Source organism: Pelodiscus sinensis, chromosome 12 (genome assembly GCF_052426305.1).
Source record: "Pelodiscus sinensis isolate ZL-2025 chromosome 12, ASM5242630v1, whole genome shotgun sequence".
Lineage (NCBI taxonomy): Eukaryota > Metazoa > Chordata > Testudines > Trionychidae > Pelodiscus > Pelodiscus sinensis.
Genome location: NC_143063.1, coordinates 46,743,045 through 46,763,370, shown reverse-complemented (window position 1 = coordinate 46,763,370; position 20,326 = coordinate 46,743,045). Strand labels below are relative to the sequence as shown.

Here is a 20,326-nt window from a genome sequence, read left to right as displayed (position 1 = left end):
CTAGCACCATCTGCCCTTAGTGTGAAGAAGTCTCAGCTGGGCTTGCCAGGGGTCACCTCCTCAAATCCACTCACCACAGGCAACACAAATGATCTTCTCTATGCCTCGGAGACCTTCCTGTCCCTCTGCAGGTTAGCAACTGGTGCATCCCAAACCTGGAGAGCCTGCACACATGTCTCTGAAGTGTTCCAGCCCTTGTTCCATTGCCCCTTCTCAAGATCTGCTTCCAAAGAAACAGTACACCCCTGCTTCCCCGTGCCACCTGAGATAACTGCTCTGCTTAGCACACGACGTGTTTACACTGAAATCAAGAATAGGTTTATTTTAACAAAATGGAGAAATCAAAGTAATAGCCGGTGACAGTATTGGAAACAAAAAGATTACATTCAAAATCTAACACACATTATAGAGCCTAGACCTAATTAACAAGATACGCTCATGTCCTGTATCAGAGGGGTAGCCGTGTTAGTCTGAATCTGCAAAAGCGGCGAGGAGTCATGTGGCACCTGAAGTGTTGGAGCATAAGCTTTCGTGGGCAAAGACCCACTTCGTCAGATGCATGTTTTTATAAGACAACCATACGGTTAGCTTATCTCGTCAGGGAAGGAAACACAGTGTCTCTTGATGTCTTAGATATAGGCCTGAAGAGCTCATTGTCCTTATTCATAAACAGGATAATTCCTTGCTGATTGTTTCTTCCTTGGGCTCTTTCTGATTTTTTTTTTTTTAATCTCTCAGTTTTAGCATCAGGGTCAGTATGCAAATAGGCGTGCGTTGTGAGGCGGACAACATGGGTATGATCAGACAGGAAGATAAAAATCTGTTTCACTTGCCTGAAAGGAACATGTGCAGCATTGCTACATAACATCTTAAATATTATCTGTACAACACTCTGCTTCAACCTATGCCAGAGGTTGGCAATAAAAAGGCAACAGTTCACCATAGTTTGTCCCTGGTGGGCCCCACCACTATATTTACCTGCACCTCCACAGGTTCTGGAAATCGCAGCTCTCATTGGTTGCAGATCGCTATTCCTGGGCATTGGGAGCAACCGGAAACAGCGTGGAACAGGACACTGCTTGGCACAGCTCCCGTTAGCCAGCAATGGTGATCGGCAGCCAATGGGAGCAGTGATCGCTGGTATCTGCGGAGATGAGGTAAATACAGTGGTAGGGGCCCTCCAGGGACTAACCCTGGCAGACTAGATCCAGCCCGTGGGCCCGTATTTGTCCACCCCGACCTATGCCTTCTACCAGTTGGTAGGTTCCAAGGTCATATAGCTTGTCTAAACTTACACAAGAAATACTCTGCATTCAAAACCTTATGTTCAAAAAAGAAACGGATCGATTTTTCCCAATACCTACACAAGTTGGCTAATTTTAAATGCGCTTGCAAGAGCTACAGTTCATTTAAAGTAGTTCAGATCAATTCAGGCTTTGTTAGAAACAAACATTTTACAGACTTAATGTTACCTGTAATATGAATATCTCCACTCAGTTGTTCAGAACAGTCCATTTAAAAAAAAATGTTTCTCTAGTGTTTGCAATCCAATTTTGTAGCATCCTACATCTGTATGAGTACTGTACTAGAAAGTAAAAATGTTTCTGTTATGATTACAGTGATGCATACAGAAATAGTGAGTTTAATTTCACTGTTAAAGATGAAGTGTAAAGTAAACAACACAAATAGTGAAAAGTGGTTTTGATTTTCAAGTTTTGTTTATTTACGGAAATGTTGGCCCAGATTTCTTTAACATTTACTCCCATTTCAAAAGTAGCTGTGTCAAGTGCCTCATTTTTTGAGTACCCAGCTTGAAGGAATCTGATTTTCAGAAAGTGCTGAGCATCTTTTCTCTGTAAATTGGGCCCACGTAAAGTATTGCAGATTGCTCATCCAAAAATAGAGGTGACCAAAAATCAAGTTACCTTTGAAAATCTTTGTCCTTTTAAAAAAAAAGTTTGGTGTAATAGTTTTGTATACAGTCAACAAGTTGGGTCTCAACTGTTTGCACATGATTACTGTAATTTTGCCTCGAGTTATGATGGGTGTATATAGATTAAATTATTCTAGAAGTCTGAATGGTGCATTGGTAATGAAAGCCCCGCAAATCCACGGATATTCGCTTTTTATCTTTGGGTATCCTCATCTGTGGACATGGGTATGGATATCCACGGATCATTTTTGAGGACACAGATGTGGATACAAATTTTGTATATAAAATCCTGCAAATTTGTGGATATCCGCTTCATATCCATGTGGGTATCCCCATCCGCGGATGTGGCTATCTGTAGTTCATATTTTCGGATACAGATGCGGATACAAAATTTTGTATCCACACGGGGCTCTAATGGTAATATCTAATTTTTTCTAAACGTGTATAATGAGAGAGGTGGATAAATGCTTATATAAACAATTTAAACTTTTAAAAACAGTCACATTTCCAAGACCACTAGATGGCACATTCTGACAATACAGTACAATATTTTGTTTCTTGTTCCCAGGAGAGGGAAATGCTGGTAGAAAACAACTGGGGAAAGAAACCGTACTACAATTTGAGGGTGAGATCTTGCAGACGTGTATGGATGAGTAATCTGAGACATGGGAGTTGTCCCAATAACAGAGCTACTCACCTGTGCAAGTGTTAGGAGAGTTTGATGTTAAAAGTTGGAAATTTTAAAAACAAGACTTAAGCTCTCTTCTGGAGAAGTTGTTTATGTGCAATGGACACTCATGAGCAAAGGGATCTTCCAATGGTGAGGGTACTGGCAGACCAAAGTTCAATGCACTTCTCTGCCACAGACTCCTTGGGCAAGTCGCTTATCTTCTCTAGGTACATCTACACAGCCTGCTTGGTAGATTGCTTTTTATATTGAGGCTGGATTTTGGGTTTTCTTTCTGTTTCACAGCCTGAGTTCCAAACTCAAGTGACAACTTCCAAGAGCTGCTCTTGTTAGAGTGCTAGCTACAAGCTCCACAACTTCAAGTCTAGGGCAGTGCCCCTGCCTCAGGGATGTGGTAAGGACAAATCAGGTAAAGGCTGTGAGTTGCTCACATGCAATAGTAGGCCGGGTCCAGAGTGGGCCTAGTGAGTAAAGTTAGTTATATGCTTAAAGAGCAGTGGATTAATGCTTGGGAAACCATTTAGAAGTACTGCCTTAAACTAGTAGGGAAGGGGGGATTGGTGTTCTAGTCCCTGACTTTACCCCTGGACAAAGACGGATACTTTTAAAATCAGTTGGGTGGGAGAACCAGGCGTCCCTTGTGTTTCAGAGGGGAGGAGGGGTTTATTTTCTGGTTCTCAATGCTATTCCTGCTCCAAGTTGTTACTGTTCACATGCCTGGTGCTCACATCCACACAGGGCTGTAAGGCAGTGGGTGCACCCAAAAGCCATCAGGGCGCTATTTAAAAAGCTGGCAGGGACCCGGGTTGCAATAGGACAGTGTCTGTAAGGAACTGCAGGTTACTTTCCCCGTTGCAGCCCCATGAATACATTAAGGCTGCGTCTAGACTGGCAAGTTTTTCCGCAAAAGCTGTCTCCACGGGCCACTTGAGTTTGCACAAAAGCACTGATGTTCTACTCTCCGAAATCAGTGCTTCTTGCGCAAATGCTTTAACGTTCCCATTCGGGCAAAAGCCCTTTTCCAGAAATGTTTTTGCGCAAAAGGGCCAGTGTAGACAGCTAAAAACTGTTTTGCGCAAAAAAGCCCCTTTGGCGAAAATGGCGATCAGGGCTTTCTTGCGCAAAACCATGTCTAGATTGGCACGGACGCTTTTCCACAAAAAGTGCCAATCTAGATGCTCTTTTCCGCAAATGCTTTTAACGGAAAATCATGCCAATCTCGATGTAGCCTAGGCTACAGTCTAGACCGGCCAGTTTTTCCGGAAAATCAGCCGCTTTTCCCGAAAAACTTGCCAGCTGTCTACACTGGCGGCTTGAATTTCCACAAAAGCACTGACTTCCTACTGTAAGAAATCAGTGCTTCTTGCGGAAATACTATGCTGCTCCCGTTCGGGTAAAAATCCCTTTTGTGCAAAAGGGCCAGTGTAGACAGCTGTGATTTGTTTCCTGCAAAAAAGCCCTCGCTCGCGAAAATGGCCATCGGGGCTTTTTTGCGCAAAAGCGCGTCTAGATTCGCCACGGCCGCTTTTCCGTAAAAAAGTGCTTTTGCGGGAAAGCTTTCTTGCAAGCCTAGATGCTCTTTTCCGAAAATGCTTTTAACGGGCATTTGTGGAAAATCATGCCAGTCTAGACATAGCCTAGATGTGTGTATGGCGGGAGGGGGGTGCAGCCTAAGTTGGTTTCCTGGGGGGCGGGCAGTAACCATCAGCGCCTTAAGAACGGAGGCTCCCGGGCACTGAGTCTGCCCCTCTCGCGCCGGGCAAAGGGCAGCCGCGCCTTCCAGCGCCTGGTCCTGTCTACACGGCTCCTTTGTGCGCTGCTCCGGCGGGAGAGCGCGGGGGACTGCGGCGCGGCGCTGCGGATCAACCCCCCCCTCCCGGCGGCAGGGCAGGGGCGCAGCCACCCGCCCCCCATCCTCCCGCTTGCAGCGCTGCGCCGGCCCGGGCGAACACGTGCGCGCCCGGCCCTGTGTGCGAGCCCGGCCCTTCTCTCCGCCCCCGGCCCTTCCTTCCGCCGGCTCTTAAGGGCAGCAGCAGCCGGGCGAGCAGCGCGCTCCCCCCGGGACTCCGGCTCCAGCATCCTCCGGTCGCGGGGGCCCCCGGCCGCCCCTAGCGCGGCCCGGCCATGTCCGGCAGCGGCGGGCTGAAGAAGCGGAGCTCGGCTGGCTCGGCGCAGGAGGAGGAGCGGCAGGTGATGGAGAAGATGCTGGAGCCGGCGGGGCCCGGCGGCGGGGCGCAGGAGAACGGCTGCGCCGGGGCGCCGAGCCCGCCGGCCGGCGAGCTGGGCAGCCCGGACAGCGTGGCGCTGAAGCGCTCCATCACCCTGGTCAACGGCGTGGCCATCATCATCGGCACCATCATCGGCTCCGGCATCTTCGTCACCCCCACCGGTGTGCTCAAGGAGGCCGGCTCCCCGGGGCTCTCGCTGGTGGTGTGGGCCGTCTGCGGGCTCTTCTCCATCGTGGGCGCCCTGTGCTACGCCGAGCTGGGCACCACCATCACCAAGTCCGGCGGCGACTACGCCTACATGCTGGAGGTGTACGGCTCCCTGCCCGCCTTCCTCAAGCTCTGGATAGAGCTGCTCATCATCCGCCCCTCCTCCCAGTACATCGTGGCCCTGGTCTTCGCCACCTACCTGCTCAAGCCCCTCTTCCCCAGCTGCCCGGTGCCCGACCAAAGCGCCAAGCTGGTGGCCTGCCTCTGTGTCCGTGAGTATCTGGCCACAAATGCCCCCTCTCCAGCTGCCCACGGTTGGCTCGCTGCCCTCCGTGTGGTGTTGCCCCGTCTGTCTCGCTCGCTGGCGGCTGCCCCTCACTCTGTTACTCGCCTCCCGGGGCTCCCTGCTGGACCCACGTGCTCCCAGCTCTCACCTGCGCTGTCTTCTCCTTCCGCACCCTGGCCACCGCTCTGCCTTGCCTGCTTTGCTGGGGGAGACCAACCCCCGGTCAGGTTTGAGCCAGGCCCTCGTCAGGATGCTGACAGGAAAAAGTAACGGCTGGGGGTTGTAACTGCCACCCGGCAGGTTCCTGAACAACCCCCCCCCCCCCCCTTTCTGAAATGATCTCCAGAAATGGCCTCCCAGCGCCGCATGTGACAGGTGCAGGTCTGTGCCTAGGGGCGAGAGGCCTGGGCTTAGCATCCAAGGGTTGGGGAGGAAAACATCCATTGGTGGGGGCGAGGCACTCGGGTGCCCTGTGTGATGGAGCGCTACAATCACTGCGGTCGTCTGTGTGAGGAGAGGTGTCAGTTGGGGGGGCCGGTGCTGAAAGTGGTTTTGCTGCGTGCAAACTCTTTTTAGCACCGTTTCTGAAAGTGTGGTTAAGCTGCTCCCTGGCTTCCAGGAAGCAGCCTTCAGGTGCATCCAGCACTGTCACAAGGTGCTTTTTCTTTTGCTAAGTAAGGCACAGTGGGGTGAGAGCGGTGTCCCACACTGCCCTGCTAAATCTCGGGGCGCTGCCATCCAGATCACCAGCCAGAAACTTGCCCTTCTGCTGAAATCAAGACGGTTTCCTTCCCCCTCACTGTCTTGAAGTCCAGTGGTTCCAAAATGGAAAGTTTACCCCAGCTTCCATACCCCTAAACATAGGGCCATTTTCCTTCTTGGTTCCAGTGCCATTTGAGCCGAGTTGGACCCAGTAGTCCGCTTCTAGATCCTTGTTAAATCAAAATATTTCTCTTGCTATTCATTTTGGAGTAGGGTTTAATTTGTGTGTGGGTTTTTTTTGCATGTGATTGTCTTCGGGTTTAGTACTTGTATCGAGCTCTTACAGCGTGCCTTTCATCCCTACTTCTCAAAGCACTTTGCAAAGGAGGGTGGGTGATTGACTGTATAATTGTATTGCCTATGTGTATTTTTTAAGGTTATGGAAGGATTCTAGTTACTTGGAATATCTAAATGGGCCATATTTATACTAGACTTCTGCACCATTTGATGATGGCTGTTCATTGACAGGTGCTGCATTTGGGCACGTGGGTCTCTGAGTTAATTCACGCACAAACTGCCGTATTGCTTCACCAGCACCCTGAAAAACTGGCTTGGCTGGAAATGGCAAGCTAGGTAGATTGTGCAAACAGATTATCTGTACCAGGTTTAAAATTTCTCAGCTGGTGGCTAAATGGTTAAGTGTGTCAAGATTAGCATAAACCGTGGCCACGCACCCATCTGTCTATTTTGTGATAAACTAGATTGAAGTATGTGTGTTGTGGGTGATTTAGGTAGATGTAGCACCTCATGGAGAATGAGAAGCCTCAGTTAGATGAGAATTCTGTTGATTTCCTCAAACCTGTATCAAGCATCTTTTGCACTGGTGGCCTTGGTGCCAGCATGCAATATGTTTTATTGCTGCAAATGATACCACTGAGAGGGTCTGTATATGTAATGTTCAAATTATTTGCTTGCCACAAAATGTCTAGATTTAGAGTAACATAAATACAGATTTCTTAATTACAGTAAAACCTGTGTTATCTGGCACGCTCGGGAATTAGGGTGTTCCGGTTATCTAAAAATTCCGGCTATCTGAGGGTCCCATCAACCTAGGAAAAACCAATGGACAATAATAGTAAAACTCAAGTTTTTAATATTGGTAGTTTTGTAGTGTGAGGCAGTTGGTCTCACATTTCTATCTTGAATTAAAGATGATTAGTACTACTTCAGTAAAAAATTGTTAAGCCAATCATGGTCGACCAAGCTAGGCCTGTGTGCCTGAAGATGTGACAGTATTGTGGATGGGAGCCATGCCGGATAACAAAGTTTTCTGATTAACCAAGTGCTGGATAACAAAGGTTTTACTGTACTTCTGCTGAAACAGTGCAGGGCTGAGTCTGAGAGTTGAGTGCTGAATGTATCCTGGGTTTTTTGGGGAGGGCAGTTATAATGCTTTTGGGTTTTTTAGTCTATTTTTAACAACTTTTTATTTTTATGTAGATGTTCCAAAAACTAAGGTCTTTCGGGCCTTTCTCTTTGTATATGCTGTAATAAGTAATCTCTTGGTAATATTCCATAGCAGGGATGTAAAAGGTTAACCAGTTACCTGGTAAGATTAGCCTTACCTGCAGGCTTACCTGTTAACTGGAGGGTCAGGCCTGGGAACAGCCCCCCTCTCATGGCCGACAGCCTGGCAGAACGCTGCTCACAATTGGCCCAGTGGGAGCAGACCTCGCTTGCAGCAGACCCAGCTGGGCAGGAGGAACCCCCCCCATCCACAGCAGGCTGGCTGGCAGGACCCCAGTTGTGCGGATCTGTGCCTGGGGCAGACCCCAATGCGGGACCGAAGCTTCTTTGCACCAGCCGACCACAGTTAAACAATTAAAATTATATCCTTTAACTGGTTAACTTTGTAATGGGTATTTACATCCCTATTCCATAGTGTGCCAAGCAGTGCCATGTTGAAACGCACCAGGAATCTTTAATGCACGCTGCATGGCCAATTAATGGGCAGCATGTTGGCATACTTTAGGTCAGCGATGGGCAACGGGCTGACAGAACCAGAGCCGAGCTTTGATTGGCTGCAGAGGGAGCGCATGGCTCTCACTGTCACTGTTGTGTGCAATCAGCATGTGCCTTGCGCTACGTGTGTGTCACATTTGTAATACCGGTAGGGGAAAAAAATGGAAACCAGCGGAATCTGGCAACCCTGAGCGTGGGTAGCGGTAAGCAAAATGTCTCATGGGCCGCACACACAACCCTGATGGGCTTCCGATGGCTCATGGACCACAGGTTACCCACCACTGCTCTGGATTTCTGGATCCCAAGCCCAGAAAGGGACCACAGTGGCTATTTTGACTGACCTCGCTGTATAGTACAAGACCTAGAACTTCCCCCAAATTAAAGCTTTAGAAATCAGCCCCCCATCATTCAACATTACAGCTCTTTGTAGAAGAGCCCTTAAGTGCTACTCGCCATGATCAGCGTTTTACTGGAGTCTGAGTAAATACTGATTTGATTTGATGTTTTTTAAATGGGGGGATGTTTATTGTTTAAAACCTAAAATCTGAGGTTTGGTGGCAATACTGCTTAACATTTCTCCTCTTCAAAGCTCTGTATATGAATTAGACCTCCCAGCAGCCTGTGAGCTAAGGTGATTATCCCCATTTTACAGATGGGGAAATGGATGCCGGGAGTGAAGTGACTTGCCCAAGGCTGCAACCTGTGTCCAGTAGCAGAGCAGGAATGATAACCTAGGCTCTCCTGACTCCCAGTTCTCTAGCCTCGTGGTTCTCTACCTTTCCAGTCTATCGTACCTCTTTCAGGAGTCTGGTTTGTCTTACACACCCCAAGTTTCACTCCACTTAAAAGCCATTTGCTTACCAAATCAGACATGAAAATACAAAAGTGCCATAGCACAAAAATTGCTGGCTTTCTCATTTTTACCAGATACATCAATTGTAACAGAATAGAAATATCAAACTTACATTTCAGGGTATAGTATCGAGAGTTATTGTCTGTATGAAATTTTCATGGGTAGTGACATTGCTAGTGCTTTTTATGGAGCCTGTTGTACAAGTAGGCAGATAGCCGGATGAGTTGATGTACTCCCTGGGAGACCTCTGCATTAAGGATGTTACAGTGCGGTTAGTTGACTAGTTGATAGGCACTTCTGCATTCCTCCTTTGAAATGTACAAGAGCCCCTGCTGGGGCTCTTGTACATTTCAAAGGAGGAATGCAGATCAGGGTGCACAGCTCAGGGCCAGCAGGAAGTCCCGTTGACTCCAGGCTGCATGCGGCGTGTCTGCTTTGAAATGCACAAGGGCCCCATGATATGCACAAGGGCTGCATGCTGCTAGGAGCCCAGGGTCAGCTGGGGACTTCCCAGCTGACCCCGGGTTCTGGGGAAATGCTGCAGGGAGCCCGGGGTCAGTTGGGAAGTCCCCAGCTGACCCCGGGCTCCACTGCAGCTGCCCCTTTGAAATGCACGAAGGCGTCACTATTGCCACCGTGAATTCAAAGTAGCTACTTTGGATGCAGACGAGCATTTTGCAAAGACAGATAGCACTCCCGTGCCTGTTCAAAAGTCTGAGGGGTCGCCTTGTTAGTCTGTAACTTAGAAAGCAACGAGTAGTCCTGTGTCACCTTAGAGACTAACAAAACACATAGATGGCATCGTGAGCTTTCGTGGGCAAAGCCCACTTCTTCAGATGAGCTTGAGCATCTGAAGAAGTGGAGTAACCCAAGAAAGCTCATGATGATAATATATATATATATATATATATATATATTCTTGTTAGTCTCTAGTTAGTGCCACAGGACTACTCGTATGCTTGTCTGATTTGTGTCAATGTGTCCCTGAATGCAGCAGGAGAAATTTTGCATAGATTTTGAAATGCAGCCAGGTGAAACTGGGATAAAAGAGAAGCTAGTAGAAGACAACAGACAATAAACAGACACACCTCAGGATTTCATGAAATTTTACCCAAACTGAATACTTTCCTCTTTTTAAACTCCCTTTTTTAGAAGCACCTGTTTTATTTCCATATCTACAAAACCACCTTTGCCTCCAAGGTTAGGGTACTTCACATGCAGTCTCTGATTTCTCTTTTGCAGCAGAAATCCCTGGGAAGGTGGCTGCGCTGTGGCAACAAGCTACACATTTAGGGTCATGGGCTTTATGAAAAATCCCTCACAGCTTTTAGCTTGGATCATGCTACTTGGACTGCCTTGCATGAGCTCGGTATGATAGCTGGTAACAGTCTACTCCATTATGCTCACTCTCTCGGCTGTGTTTGACATTTTCACCATGGGACTCCTGGAATGTCGGAAATCCCCCTGCTGAAGTCGCTGAGCGGGATTATGGTCGGTTTCTCTGGAGAAGTCCTTCCCATTCGTGAGAGTTTAGAAATCCAGAATCCCAAAGCACACTAGAGTGACAACACCGAGCATTTACACGCAGTACAGTTCAATGGGGTGTTTTTGTGGAAACCAAGGTTGTCTCTCCCCTAGAAAGTTGAAAGTGTAGCAGTGACAGCGCTTAAACATGGCAATGTGGCCATAGCAGGAGTTCTGGGAGAGATCTCCCTCCACGTTCTCGGTAAGTTACATCCACAAGGTTTACACAGGTGCTTTACAGCACCTTAACTCGCTGTGCTTGCAGGAAGGGAAGTGTGTTTCTGAGCCAGAAAGTTGCAGCGCAATAAAGTGCCAGTATAGACTTATCCCACGATAGAAATGGCAACGAGTGCAAGGTGTGTTACATGGGTCATCCCTTCTTTCCCTTTTTGATAGCTACTCCCTCTGGTCTCAGCTTTATTGCTACCAGTAGCTAATATTACTCTGTTCAATTAAATAGGGTTTATAAATGCAATCTAAGTCGTGTAACCTTAGCTGCGTAGCCATGGTTCCAGTGACATCCCTAAGAACCTTATCAAGCAAATGCACAATTAAGGGAACAACTCAATCACTTCATCCAAAGCTCATCAAAGCTCCAAGCCATCGTTGCAGGGACAGGTTAATTCTGAATATCAGTGGTGTAAAATAAACCCACCCAAGACGGATCAGTGGAATACTTATTCTGTGCCCGTCCACTGAGTGCAAATACAACACGAGTTTGCCATCCAGCAGTCGGCTAGTTAGCCAGCTGCTTACCGAGACGTTAAGGACATATCACACTTCCATGGTTGTTCCACAGCAAGTCTAGTTTTCAGTTGAAATGGGGTCATTGAAAATTCACCTTCTCATAGATTTGGGTCACGACTCAGCTTACACTTATGGTAAACAGGAATTTAAATCTTTTGGAGAACCAGGGTTTTTAGTAGAATGCTCATTCCTAAACCCAGCAGCTAGTAACGTTCACACTTCTTGTCTACTCCACAAGCCAACCCATGCACTGCAGCTCTGCAAGGTCTGCTGCATATTGTTCAACAATTGGAGCTCTCCTGCCACATAATTAAACCAGCCCCAGCTTGGGGTTGGAAGCAGCCAGACAGGAGAGTTCTTGCCCGCTGAGAGTTCTTGCCCGTGACAGGCAGGTGGGGGAGGACTGCTTGAGCCAGGCGGGAAGGAACACCCTCCCCTCCCAGCCCATTTAATCAGTAAACTGGCCAAACTTAATGTTAAATTTAACGGGATTTTACATCCTACTCCAGAACAAGCGCCCAGATTCTTATCTTACTTCCCAAGACAGTCTCCTCTTTGGGATATTTATTAATCTCTCTAATATGTACAAGGAGCAAATTTCTCCCATCCTGAACTCTTGAAAAATCTCCTTTCCCCACAGAGCTGTCAGTACAAACATTTAACAAACTGGCTGATTAGCAAATCGCCCAGTGGCTGTCCCTTGTTATTTCCTCAGATCAAAATTATAAAAAGGATACCTTCTGCTTTACCTGTGGGGTTTGGCACCTTGCCAGCGATCTAAGCAATTCAAGAAATCAAAGGTGCAGAAACTAACAGGAGAGAAAAGTCTGTTACTAGAAGCATCGGGTGACATGGTAATATTTACAGGAAAGAACACACATGCAAAGATTTAACCAGAAGTATAAACAAAGTGGTACCCTAAGGGGAAAATAAAGCTTAAAGAAGCCACATATAAAAATGACGCAGATCTGTAGAATTATGAAGTCCTTTCCCATGGCATTTTGTACCAGACATACGAGACTGAACTCTGCTCCAGGAAAACTATTAGTTTTAATTATTGGGTAAGAAGAACTGTTAGAACAGTGGTCCCCAACCATCAGAGGTTGCCGGGCACCAGGGGGCGTGGCCGTTCGCCTGCCCGGCGCCCGGGGGCAGGGACACTTGCGGGGCCGAGGCCCCCCCCATAGCCGCGGGGCCGGGGCCCCCGCCAAGCGCCGCGCGCCCGGGGCTGGCTCTCTCCCCCCCGCCAAGCGCTGTGCGCCTGGGGCCAGCGCTCTCCCCCTCCCCCAAGCACCGCGCGCCCAGAGCGCGGGCGGTCAATCCACGGCACTCCCGGGGCCGGCGCTCACCGTGCGCCATGTGCCCGGGGCCGGCTCCGGCACCGCGCATGTGCCACGTGCCCGGGGCCAGGCCAGCCACGAGCACTTGGCGGGCACACACAAATGCGGGCGCCGTGTTGGGGACCACGGTGTTAGAATATATTCATATTAACCATCAGAGAAGCAAAGCAGTCCAAAGTAGTGGGTCTCAAGGAGGGGTAGGCAGATGCCTGGGGGCATGCAGAGTAAGGATAAAAGACTAGTCGACAAGCATTTGCTTATCGGATAATATTTTGACTAGTTGACTAGTCGGTATTCCCCCGCCCTCCCTTTTGCTGCCTTGATGATGAGGTAGTATGGAATTCCACAGCAAATACATAAGGAAACCTTGGAACTTAACTTCATTTACAGGTTTGGGACCCATCACAAAGGTATGAATAAAGACAGTACCTGGCTAGCACACTAGCTTTCACATGCTAATAACTTAAAAAAACCTGAACAATGGGTACTTAAGAACAATTTGCACCTTCTCTATCAGTTTCATGTAACATGAACACTCTAATTGACTCCCCCCACCTTTTTCCCTTCGTTCTCCCCCCCTCCACTCTTTATTTTGGAATTGGACCTTTAATACTCCAGTCATCTGAAGAATTGGGTTGTGCCCATGAAAGCTCATGATACCAGCTACATGTTTTGTTGGTCTCTAAGGTGCGGCTAGATTATTTGTTGTGTTTAACGTTTTTCCAGTTACAGACTAATTTGGCTCCCCGTCTGAAAATTTTGTTGTTGTGCCACAACGATCAGTATTGGTGTTGTCTGTGCACTTGCTGTTTTTCCGAGCGCGGGATGCTCTGGATATTTGCTCCTTATTTTCACAGGATTACGAATTTCGTGGGGTGCTTAGAAATGCTCTGCAGATATTATCAGTCACCAGGGTCCGGGTGTTTGTGTAATACATTCTTGAGTAGTGAGCAAGCACTTGCAGCATGTGGGTTAGAAGCCAGCTGTCCGCGTTATTTTGTGCGTTGTTTTAGGATCCATTTTTTGTCAGCACTGTTGTGTAGTGTGTATTGAAATAAGAAGGTGCAACCTCTTTCTAATATCTGTATGACGGGGAAGGACGTGTTCAGGAGCTTCGTAACTGCTGCATCCTGGAACTGCAGCTCCAGAAGGAGGCAAAAAGTCCGGTAACCACAGTGTAACAGATGTATGAGTAGAGGAGGTTTGAAGTATAGCCTGTATGATCAAGCATGCCCATGCTGCTGCTATTTGTGGTATATAGTAGGGATGGGAGCGACTAGTTGCTTATTCGATAAGCAAGTGCTTATCAGCTAGTCGACATGCTGGTCGACAAGTCGCTTCCCCCTGCCTTGCTGCCTTGATCAGAAAGAGGCAGCAATGGGGTGAGGGGCGGGGTGCCGCGTGCAGCCTGGGGGCAGCTGGATGTCCCCTGCTGGCCCCGTTCACCCCACAGCGCTTTTGCCTTTGAAGTATAGCAAGAGCTGTAGGGCTGTGGCTACGCTTCAGAGGTGGAGGCGCCCCCATCAACTAATCGAGTAGTCGATGCAAATTCAATTAGCCAGTTAATCAAAATTTTACATCCTGCTGAGTTGATGGAGCATACTGAGGATTCTGTCTTAGGAGGCGGACCCATGTTGTCCACAAAGTATGAATTCGTGGGAAACTCTCAGGGGGAGGTGCCGTGGGATTAACTTTGGAAAGGGAAAAGTGATGCTCTGGTGAGTTCTAGTCACCACAGCATCACTTTGTTTTCATTGCAAGTGAACTGTTCGTGACGGCTCCTCTTGAGTTTGTGATGCCTGCCGTAAGGGATCCTCACCATCTACAGCCAACCAGCAGCTGGATTTCTGCCCAGCCAACCAAACCTAGACCGCGGTGGACAATAGTTTTTGAAGGGTCGGACCACTTCGCAAATTTCTGAAGTGGTCCTGAGCCGCCCTGAAAGGGTCGGGGCCTCGATCAGAAGGGGTGGGGCCAGAAAACTTCCCGTGCTCTTCCCCCCCACAGACCCTGATTGGCCTGGAGATGGGGGAGCATGTGACGTCTTCGCCCCCTGCTCTCCAGTGCCTGGAGAGAACCGCCAGCCTCCAGTATCTTCTCAGGTGACTCAGCACCAGCTCAGGTGGTTTGGCCTGCAGCTGAATCCATCCCAGCCTGCCTGCCAGCTTGATGCATTTGAGCCACAAAAGCTGGCTGGAGAGAACCTCATGGACGGCCTCTACAAACTCTACAAAGTCATGACGCCTCACCTCCTCACCGCAGTTTTTACCTAGAGCAGGTTTCAACACTGGCAGGAGTCCAGGCTCTCTGGAAACGGGTGATCCCAAGTGTGAACATTACTTAACGAGCAGATGGCCTCTTTCTGATGCTCTAGCAGCTATTCTTTCTCGGTTGGTCTGGTGACTGTTAGTCACATGCATCCTTCCTTCTCATCCTGCAATTCATATGTACCTACTCTTGCCTACCTCCCTCCCCCATTCGCTCTGCCACCACCAGGAGAACAGATGTCCAGGGATTTCTCCTGTTGGTAGAAACAGTCCTTGGTACTGCACCTTGATCTTTGGCAAACAGACTACACCGCACCTTTTCCTTTTCCTCCCTCGCTCATAAATAGCATACACAAGGGAATTATTTATCCTCTTTATATACAGGCAGTCCCCAGGTTACGTACAAGATAGGGACTGTAGGATTGTTCTTAAGTTGAATTTGTATGTAAGTCGGAACTGGTACATATTGTAGGGGAAACTCTAGACAAACATTTCTCCAGAGCTCAGTTTTAGTCTCCCACACCTCACTTCCCTCAATCCTTTATTCTCAAGCTGAGGTGTCTGCTGAGAAAAGCCGCTCCGCGTCTCCCTGGTCTGCTGGGGGGGGGGGGGCGCTAGCTTTGCGTCTCCCTGGTCTGCTGGGGGGAAGCAGCTAGTGCGGGGTTGCCTCACCCCGTTTGTAAGTAGGGATCTGATGTAAGTCGGATCCATGTAACCCGGGGACTGCCTGTATAACCACATTGCCATTGGGTTTCTGATACTATGGGTAATGTTGTCTTTTTTTTTTTTTTAATTTAAAGAAAAGCTGTATTTCTGTTAAATACTTTGCCTCTTCCCCCTTCATCCTAAGTTTTGTGTCTAAACTAAAAATGTGAATCTTTCTGCTTTCAAGATCTGTTGCCTTTGCATTATGATGTCACGAATCTGATCCTGTGACTTGACAGCAAGCGCTGCACCCCAATGAGAGAGAAGCCTGTTTTAAACATCTGTATATTTAACAAGGAAGGAAAATGGTAAAGAGCAAGCAAGGGTCCATTTCCAGTACCAGTGGATCACCTCTGAACTGAAGTATCTGAATGTTGCTCTGTGCAGTGCACAAGTCTCTTGCTATTTTTCAGGAAACCCGTTTGAATCTCCAGGGATCCATTTTTGTGTAAACTCAAGACCGTTGGGACTCTGTGTCCATAGAAGCCATGTCCATGCCATATAGAGTGTAAAACAGAATCAATTCCCCTTATTCACAGTTAGTGGAGAGGACAAGAAAAATCACACTTTATAAAGCCCACTTCACAATTGCCTGTTGATAGAATCACCTTTGTTTTCCTTTGCTAAACAAGAATTTCTTGCTGGAGGTAGCGAAATGACCAACTGAAAGGATGGATCTTATAAAGACAGCACTTTCTTGACCACTAAACCTTTCCACAGAGCAGCAGAACGCTCGCCAAGAAACAAATCCAATTGAGGACTTATCTAGTGCCTATGTTTACTGGCCCTGGGTTTGATTTAGAGAGCAGGTTTACAAAAAAAGGTCTGTATAAAACCTCACCTCATGCTAGTTTTGCCCTAGCTTTTCTGGCTAGGTTTCCTTTGTGAATTTAACGTGCAAGTGTCTGAGTAGCAACACAAGCAGCAGTCAGCATTTTTACCAGGAAGCATGCTTTCTCTTTTCCTCTTGCCCTCTTTAACTAGTCACCTGTCCCTTCGCACCCCATACTGTGCAAAATTTAGCTTTGCTGAAGGCAGACCTTCTAATTTGTGATTTAAGCAAGAGTCTTTGTGTCTGACTGTGAAAGTGGGGTGTGTCTGCCTCTCCTTGTCTGTGTGAATTCTGGGCAAAGGTTCCGGTTCACCTGTCCTGGAGACTGAATTTATCTAATGCAGGATAAGAGGACAATCCTTGCTAACTCTCTTGCATAAGAATGGCTGTACTGGATTGGACTAATAGTTCTTCATGCCCAGAATCTTCTGACTGTTGCTGTACAGGGCTGTGATCAGTGTCCTCTAGTCCAATAGACTGTCCCATCTCCCATCTTGTTTCTTCAGCCCCAACTTCTGACAGCCAGAGGGTTAGGGACAACCAGACCGTGGGTTCATCCCTCCACACGTTGGCTAATACGCCTTCATGAGTTGATCGTTCGTGTGTGTGTGTGTGTGTGGTTGGTTTTTTTGTTTTTGTTTTTTTTTTTTAAACTCATGGTATTTTTGGCCTTCACAACGTCCTCAGGCAGCAAGTTCCACAGGCTGACAGTGCATGGTGGGAAGAGCTGGCGGATCAGCCGAAGAGGCCCAAAAGCAGGCCTGGCCGCCGAGGAAATCGGATTCTCAAATGCTAGGAAAGGGTCCAGGAGCCCCAGAGCCTGTTTTAAAAATCGTTGTTACATCGTTAGGCTCATCACTTGGTATCAGTACGTCTTCTGCTTTCCTGTCCTGAGCTACCTTGCAGTTCTCTGGCCTTTCTTTATTCATGGTCTTTCTTACTGTGATGGGGAATGCTAGGCCTGAAGAGATAGAAGATGGTATAGGGATCGGGTGCCTCCAACGTGCTCAGACTGGAGGAGAGCCTTAAAAGGAGCTTGGAAGCCCAGGCAAAGCGTAGTGGACGGGCTGCAGGAGAGAGGATCCTTCTCCAGGAAAAGGGAGCACAGAGTAGGCAAGTCCAAGGCACCCACTGCTCCCTTTGAGAACTCCTGGGTCCGACAGTGGGCAGATGTCCCTGCTGTGCCTCCTTAGGGCCTAGACCCAGATGTGGGTAGAAAGCTGAAGATTCCGAGCTTAAGGTCAGGAACCGGTACCTTTACCACCCTGACAGAGGTAACAGTTTGTATCGACTACACGATTAGTTGGTAGGAGGCCGCCCTGCAGAGCCACAGTGGGGGTAGCTCCCGGAGCCAGCTGGAGCTAGGACTGAGCAGTGCCGGCTTGCCCTGGCTCTGGGAGCCGCCCGCTCTGCAGCTCCGCATTTTAAATGTGGTAAGAGCCACCGGGTTCTTCCTACATTTAAAACACAGAGCTGCAGCATCTCGGACCAGCGTGAGCCCAGACTGCTCGGACCTGGCTTGTGCCAAGTCCAGCAGGCCCTGTTTGCGATGGCCAGGGCTGCCTGCAATCAGCGGCTGCTGCTGAAGCAACCTTCCCTTTTCCCCTCTGCTGCCACCTGATAGAGGCAGCAGGTGAAGGGGCAGGCAGCCCCATGGAGATGGTGCTGGGCGGAACCAGCTTTTAATCTGGCTCCCCCTAGCACCGGCTCCTGTTTCCGGGGGGAAGCGGGTAGTCGAGTGCTCCATACTCGGTACCATCCCTGCTGTTCTCCCCGTTATTTGCTTTCATCTTACACCAACCCCTGTCGTGCTCCTAAAGTCGGTTTAGGAGGTGGGTTACGTTATTGTACTAGTCACACGACTGGCATCTGAGGTCCGAGAAGCTGCTGTCGTGTCGATTGGGGGGCTCAGTCAGGTGATGCATCATGCTAACACAACGAATATACTTCATGTGATGGGTCCCTGTGTACGTAGGCCTGCCTTTGGGTTGCCAAGCCTCCAGGATGGTTCTGGAGCTTCCAGGAATTACAGAATCATCTTCAATGAAAAATAATGTCGTATCATGAAAGTTAGTAGCCCTGGCCTGTCGTGAACCCTGCAGAGGACAATAGGTCGTTCTGCGTTCAGTGTAAAGTACTCCCCTGTTTGTCCCGAAAGGAATAGGGTTACCTTTCCATGCAACATCTGTTTTCCTCATGACTTACAACATGGCATTTCTGGGCTGTGTTCTCTCTTTAAAATGTCAGGTCCCATTTCATGCCTGGGCCGTGTCCTATTTCCGCTTCGTCTTTCATCTCCTGCTTGTTGGTGAATTCAGCTCGTCTTATCTCTTACAAATTTTGGAATGTGGGTGCATCTGCCCCTCCAGTAAAGCAGCTTTGGCCAATTAGCAATTCAGAAACAGCAGCAGGAGCAGCCCACGCTGTAGGATGGGGTGGTGTAAACTGGTTGGAAAAGCTCCAGGAGCAAATTTTGGTAAAGGCACCTGCTCAGAATATGGGCACTAGCTCAGAATGACCAGGCGAGGCTTTTCAGTGACTGCTTAGCACTTAAAGCACATTAGACACCCAAACCCTCATTGGGTGGGGTTCCACCGGGGGAGCTACAGTAGAGGGGTTGTGATTTGCTTTACGTTTGCTCCCCCATAAAGCTGAAGTTAGCCCTTTCCTCCCTGAGCAGACCGTATGGTACAGACCATGCGCCTTGCTCCTGTGGTCCTGGAAGCCTGAGAATGGGACAGGACCTTACTTTCGGTAGCTCCAAAATGGGGATACTTGTCTGCCTGTCACAGAAGTGTCAGATTAATTTCATTTACATCTTCAAAACAATCTATGGCTCTTAATCATTTTTCCCTATAAGTTTGTGCAGCTGCTCAGGAATGATTCAAATGCTGCCCAGATGATTAGCTGAGTACCCACAGCTGGATTTTTGTTTCTACTGGTGGTGCACATTCATGCCTTGGTGCACATGAAAATTATTCCTCACATGAGTGGGGAAAAAAATCCACATATGGATGGAAAAGATTAGAGGGAACTTTGCTCCTGAGCAGAGTATTAACATGGGAACCGCTACAGTCCAAAACCAGATTCAGACAGCTAATAAAGCGTGAGGAGGAAAGACGTAGCTGATGGGGGAGAGGGGGCTTCCTTCCTAAAGCTCTGTATTGAGATACCTATATAGAGAAACTGATGCATCTCTGTGTCACACAGACAGTATCTCTGGATTTCAGCAGCGACTGATGCACTTCGTGTCTAGCTTTTATAAACCGTAGTAGTCAGAGCAGACCCATTAGAATCCTTTTTCTTCTTCCGTTGACTCCCTGTGTAAATGTGTCCCTTACATTTACACACTGGAGATTTTATACACCTTTAAAAGCGCTTTGGTGTCCTGACAGGAAAGATGGGTATTTGTGCTCTATACTTTATGTGCATGTCTGTAGCAAGCCCCTTTCCCCTCCAGCATCTGTTCTGTGCGCTGCACGTGATCTAAGCAGGAATCTGCTGCTACATTAGCTCAGCCAAAGCTGCTTACTTGTTAGTTTGGGGAGTGGGACTGTGTTCCTTTGTGATTGCCCTATTGTTCTGGATTTCTGGTCTTTGGCCCAGATCTTGTATCCATAGTTCCCTGGAATTTACTTTGCACTTTTTGGGCGTGACTCCTCCACTCCCAAGGTGTCGTGTGGCTCTGTGGTTGCTGGGCTGTTGGGTCATGGTGTTTCTGATGCAATTGCCCTCTTGTGCTTGCAAGCCAGTGTAAATAATGTCACGTTAGCATTGGGCCGAGCCGCATCTCTGCAGGTTGGGCAGAGCCATTCTCTGCTCTACAGTCAGAGCTGTAGATGTGAGTTCGTCTTTGCTGACTCAGCCTTGTAATACTCCTTCGGCCCTTTTTGAAGGGCCTTATTCGTGATGCTGTCAGCTGGTGATCCTGTTGTAAAGGAATTCATTCATAAAGGCTTGCTCCCAATGGGGTCAGCTGTAAGTGCGTGGGG

General features: G+C 48.3%; 1 protein-coding gene across 1 annotated transcript in view; it reads left to right on the top strand.

The window, feature by feature from the left end:
• The first annotated feature begins 4,503 nt into the window (after window positions 1-4,503).
• Window positions 4,504-20,326, top strand: part of SLC7A5 (solute carrier family 7 member 5) — a 61,462-nt gene continuing 45,639 nt past the window's right edge. Inside the window, exon 1 of the mRNA XM_089781539.1 lies at window positions 4,504-5,328. Coding sequence (XP_089637665.1) covers window positions 4,746-5,328 — 583 coding nt within the window. The 5' untranslated portion in view covers window positions 4,504-4,745. The remainder of the gene's footprint in view (window positions 5,329-20,326) is intronic.